General features: G+C 35.4%; 1 protein-coding gene across 2 annotated transcripts; it reads left to right on the top strand.

Annotated features, from left to right (window-relative positions):
* Nucleotides 3,156-4,627, top strand: LOC109824728. Of its 2 annotated transcripts, none has more exons than XM_020391374.1 (3): nt 3,156-3,496; nt 4,075-4,193; nt 4,281-4,627. In XM_020391374.1, exons 1-3 carry the CDS (start codon nt 3,194-3,196, stop codon nt 4,426-4,428), a joined length of 570 nt encoding a protein of 189 aa, XP_020246963.1. In that variant the 5' UTR covers nt 3,156-3,193; the 3' UTR covers nt 4,429-4,627. The 2 variants fall into 2 exon arrangements, with proteins under 2 accessions (XP_020246963.1, XP_020246962.1); XM_020391373.1 differs by having other exon boundaries at nt 3,157-3,496; nt 4,275-4,627.

Here is a 5,782-nt window from a genome sequence, read left to right as displayed (position 1 = left end):
GCATAAAGGTAAATTCTTCCAGAAATGTTCGCAGGACCTTCGGCTCGAAGATCCAAGACCCCGTTGCCGTCGCTGCACTTGCACCTCGTGACCTCCCCGCGTCGTCCAACGTGGTCGAGATCGCAGATCCGGACTTCTCCTCCGCCGAGGAGATGGCTACTGTCAAGCCAATGTTTGAGTTGAACTGAAGTATATACTATTGCTACTATGTGTATATATTTTTTAAGAAAATAATGTCAACACTTTTTAAATAGAATAGAATAGTCTAACATCTGATATTATAAAAACTAAATCTAGCCAATTGAGTAATTAGCAAAAGAGAACTTATATCAAAAAAGTGTTAATAATAAGATAAAGAGGTAATGACATTGCCAACGATACTACAAATAGCAAATTACAATGTAAAGTTAACATATTTTGTGGAGCCCAATTACTGGCTATAAGCATCGAGGTTTCCATATATATACTATATAATTTATTAAAAAATATCATATAATCTTATATAATAAAATTAATTTAATGCTAAATAGTAATATCGTTGTAATAATATCATTTTTAGGAAAAATTCTTCACAAAGCAATATGTTCTTTACGATATATAAGCTATGCTCTCTAAATTCTTGTGTCTTTTATAGAGCTAAAAATTTTGAATACGAGCATCTAACATGTTGTTCTCACAATAGCAAAATCCACTTAGCAGATGTGGATATTTCAGATGAATTATGTATCATATATATAATACAATTGTCCTAGGCAAGTGAGTTATAATAGTATTTTTCATTTACATCGTTTAGGGTAAGATTTGATAGAGACATTGTATTAAAGAAAAAAAAAGAAATTTTTATATTTAGAGCATATGACGAAATATATCATAACCTTCCTGCTCTAATTTCGTAAGAAAATAATTCTTCATAGTTTCAAATTTACTTCTATGATACAGAAAATGAGCTCTGCTCTAATTTCGTAAGAAAATAATTCTTCATAGTTTCAAATTTACTTCTATGATACAGAAAATGAGCTATAAAATTGAATGAGAATATTAGAATTCTTCATAGTTTCAAATTTACTTCTATGATACAGAAAATGAGCTATAAAATTGAATGAGAATATTAGTTAATATAAATATGAGTGAAACAATAACTAAAAGTTAACGTGAATACAAGTCAAACCACAACTAAAAGTGTGATGACCATATTGCAAGTAAATTCATATGCAAAAGTCTTTTACGAATTGAATGATCACTCATCTTTTGAATACTTCAAGATACTAATAAATAGAGATGTTGTACTAAATTAATGTGATTATAACTCATAAATAGTAGATCACGTGGCTACAGTCTGGGTTGAATGAATTAATGATAATATTTTATTTGAGAGAGAGATTATTGAGTTGATGATCAATCTCAAAAAAATTTATTTTTTTAATTTTTACTCTATTTTTATTAATTCAAATAATCATGATACTCAACCACGTGCATTGCACTTGCCTCTCGACTAGTTTTCTATAAAGTTATAAGTTATTTTCTTGTTTTAAACCAAACAAGCAAAATACAAAAAATAAGAAAATCTATACTTTTTAACTTCTTAAAACTTTTCTTATAAATTTTTTAAGAAATACAAGAAAATCATATTTTAGATGAAAAACATTTCCTATAATTTATAAAAATATAACCAAACACCCCCTAATAAAACTGGTTTTTTATCGAGTGGTGTTAGGGGCACACCCCCTACCACACCACCATCTCCCATCGCTACAGTAAACCGGGCCCCACATGGGATTTTAAAAATTTTAAAATCTCATGTGGGGCCTGATTTACTGTAGCGATAGGAGAGGGGGGTGTGGTTGGTGGTGTGTTAGGGGATGTGCCCTTAACATTATTATTTTAAATTATCCGTCTGCGAAACAAGGCGTTGGAGTTTGATCTGTGGTCTGTGCCACGTTCTGCTCAGCTATTTCTTACCCTCTGCTCCACTCCACAACCCCTACTATTGTCCTTATTTACAAATGGCCCACCAATATCAGCATCAAATCTAGTGGATAGGACTCATCTCTAACAAGAACATCCGTGTAATTAAAGACTATATTTACGTTCTCTTTTAGCAAATAGCAGCACCATGATTATTTAGAGTCTTTATATCGTTAATAACCACGTCAATCCCTATGACAGTAATTAGAGTCTAAACTCCAAGAGTAATTGAAAAAGTACATGAACATGATGTGAACTGGCCGCACCCTTATCATCACTACCTCACGGGGGCAGGCCAACCTGCAAGATTCTTTTAGGGCCCATGATGCATCCGTGAGCATTGTTCCCCTTTTGCTATCATCACTTTCATCTTAAAAGTTGTAGATGTTTAATTTTTCCGTTTGCCCTTCATGGTTTCTCTATTTTGTTTTACAACTCTGAACCCCAGGTTGTAGAATTTTAAAATTAGACATTTACAACTGCAGTGACAACTTTTCAGTTAGATACAAATGACAGTTTCACTGTGACTACCGTTGCGAGATACCGACACCCGACAGATTAGAGTATTTCTTTTAATAATCCCCTCTTATCATTACATCAAGATTTCAAAGTCCTGATGATAGTTGAGGATTGTTGTTTTATATTCTAACATGCTCCCGCATATTGAGTGTTCTTTTAAAGGGCCGAAACCTGGACTCGCGCTCCTAGATTATAATATTTCTTAAAGTTCCTCACAATTTTGAAGTTATGTTGAGAGTTGATGGTTATTGCTTTATATTCTAACATGCACTTGAATGATGAACGTTCCTTTTGTGGGGCAAAACTTGGACTCACACAGTAGTGTTAATTATTAAAAAAATTCGATATAAATTTGTGTTCCAGTGGGATTTGAAATTGGATTACTTTGGTATCATCTTAAAGTCCTTCTGACCCTTATACCACAACTTTAAAGTTATGTTGAAAGTTGGGGATTGTTAGTTTATATTCTAACAGTATTTATGCAGTATCTCTTACTACAAATTGCAAAAGGATCAAAGAAGTGAATTATGAATTTCCATGGGCTTAAAATAAAATTAAAAAGAGCTGGGGTATGAATTCTACAAATCAAAGGGTCTAGACATAATTTTCCGTGTTCACCTTCTGTTCTTTTCCCTCCTTCCCCCTCTTTATATAACACAAAACCAGAGCCGATGTCCCAGTCCTACTGTTGTCTAGAATAATTCCCAAGATGGGTTTTTCTTCTTCCTCCTCCTCCACCTGCTATTTCTCAACTTCAAAAGATTGCAAAGATGAAGAGGCCTTGATGAAAAATAAGAAGAGAGTGATGGTGTTAATAGACGAGAGCTCAAGGGCAAAGCAAGCCATGATGTGGGCTCTTACTCATGTAGCCAACAGAGGGGATCTCCTCACTCTTCTTTATGTTATTAAGAAACCTCGTAACTCTGTTGATGGCCAAAACAAAGAAGAGGAAGACGAGGCCATTAATTTTGTTAACTCCCTTGTTTCCCTCTGCAAAGCTTGCAAGTCTGAGGTAATTAATTTTCTCTGCGTTTTTTTTCCCTTTTAGTTAAGATGTTCTTTTGAAGAATGAAAATATTTCTAGTGAAACACAAAGATAAGTTCTTATTACTTAGGAAGTTGGAATCTTGCTCTTTGTTTCTCTCTGTGGCTTTTCTTTTCTTTTTTCGGCTTTTCCTAAAATGAAACTTTAGCTAATAAAGCTAGAGGCTTTAATGGTCTCTTAATTAGTTATGTGCACTTGGTTAGTTATGTTCATATGATGGTATTAAATTTCTACAAACAAAAAAGAAGAAGAAAAAAAACATGTATTTTATGCTTCTAACTTTTGAATCATAAGGTTTCTTTAGTTATCCTATCAAAAAATCATCCCTTTTTCACCAACACGGTGTAACTTAATTTTGTTTAAAGATCTTTAATATATGCAAGTTGATGTAACAAATTAGCAGAGTTGATAAATAAATTTGTTGCACGTTCTGCAGTTGATGAGTGGATATAAATGGCTTCGTTATATATACACTGAAAAGGCCTCGATGGAATGATATTTGTTCCTTTTCCTATAAATTACAACTTTGATCTCAAATTGCTCAGGTTGAAGTGGAATCACTTGTGATCAAAGGACCAAAGTTACATACAGTGCTCAACCAAGTCAAGAAATTGGAAGTCTCGGTTCTGGTTGTAAGCCAAATCAAGCCCTCACCATTCTCTTGGTATGTCCTCTTTATTTTCATACCATTAAAAAGAATTATTACAATAATGCTTTAAATTACTTCAAGGTGGTATTTTTTTAGTTGCAGCTTTTTTAGGAACAGAAGAGAGAATCTTGTGGAGCAGTGCATTGAGAGAGCTGAGTGCTTGACGATGGCAGTGAGAAAACAGAGCAAGGGAGTTGGTGGATACCTTGTGAGCACTAGATGGCAGAAGAATTTCTGGCTTCTTGCTTAGTTAAAACACCTAATATAAATGAAGGAATGTATTATCTAACAAAGATCTCTTGCGTTGTATACAGAAGATTTGACCCTTTTTCTTGAATGTAAATCTAATTATACAACACTATGCTCAGTTTAGAATATGGTTTTGTATCTTATAGCTATATATTATGCGACGCTAGAAGAATGTGAAGTTCTTGGATATGATTAATTAAGTCTGTAATTCCTTCATCAATGAGTAGACTTTTAACGTGTAACCCCATTTGCTTTTAACACCATTATTTTCTAGGGGAAGAATGTGCTTGGTTCACACAGGCGCAATACTTATTGCACATCAAATGATATTTGCTCTGTTAACAAAGTCAAAATTTCAATGTGGGTTTATAAAACTTTAGGACCAATCAGTGAATAATATGTTAAGCTTTAATTAGAACTAAATTAGAATCAAGCACAGAAAAATTGAAGGCCAATGATCAAACTGGAGATTGCTAAACGACCATAGGAAAATAGGACTAAAGAAAAGGAAAAATTATGTTGCTAAGCAAGTTCAAGTTTCTTAATAGCTCATAGGGAGCTTTTTCTGATTCTAAATGTTAGTTATTGCCAAAAAAAAAAAACCCGATTTTCTTCCATCATTTTTTGAAGTATAATAAAAAAGAAACTTATGCAAAACCAAATCATGTTGTTGAATCCTTGAATAGCATTACAAAACTGAATTTAACTTCTTAGAATGTTGGCTAATGAGAAAGTACATCCAACACACATCCACTACCCTTTATCGATTCTGAACATTTATAGTTGCAGCTTTTTTGTCAATCCATCTGTATACTTCTAATAATTAAGCATCCCCTTTAATAGGACAAACTTTATTTGGCAACTTTTGTCAGTCATATATATATATATAAGGGAAAATTGCTTTAAGGCCCCAAAACTCAATTTCCATTGTGCCGCAGCTCCCCTTACTTTCCCTAATGTGCTGCAGCCCCTCCTTTTTAAAAAAATTACTTCCAGGCCCCTCCAGTTCAAAATCCCGATTTTGCCCTCCCTTCACCTCCCTCCTCCTCCTCCTTTGCCGGTCCCCCTTTGCCCCTTCCCCCGCGCCGCCTCCCTCCCCCGCTCTGCCTCCCTCCCCCGTCCCCACGGTCTTCCCTACGTCCATTTCTTTTTTTGCGTTCCTACCTTCCTTCCGCCCCACCTTCCTCCCCACGCAACGCCTCCCTCCCCTCCTCTCCCCCCTTTCGCCATCTTCCCATTACTGACCCCCCTCGTCCCTCCTCACGCGCGTTCCTCCCTCCACCTCCCACTACGCCTGACCTCCTTTCCCCACACCGCCCCATGCCCGCCTCACCTCCCTCCCACATGCCGCCTGT

This window comes from Asparagus officinalis, chromosome 9 (assembly GCF_001876935.1).
Source record: "Asparagus officinalis chromosome 9, Aspof.V1, whole genome shotgun sequence".
NCBI lineage: Eukaryota > Viridiplantae > Streptophyta > Magnoliopsida > Asparagales > Asparagaceae > Asparagus > Asparagus officinalis.
Note: the sequence above shows the minus strand (reverse complement) of the source record. Positions and strands in the feature narration are given on the sequence as shown.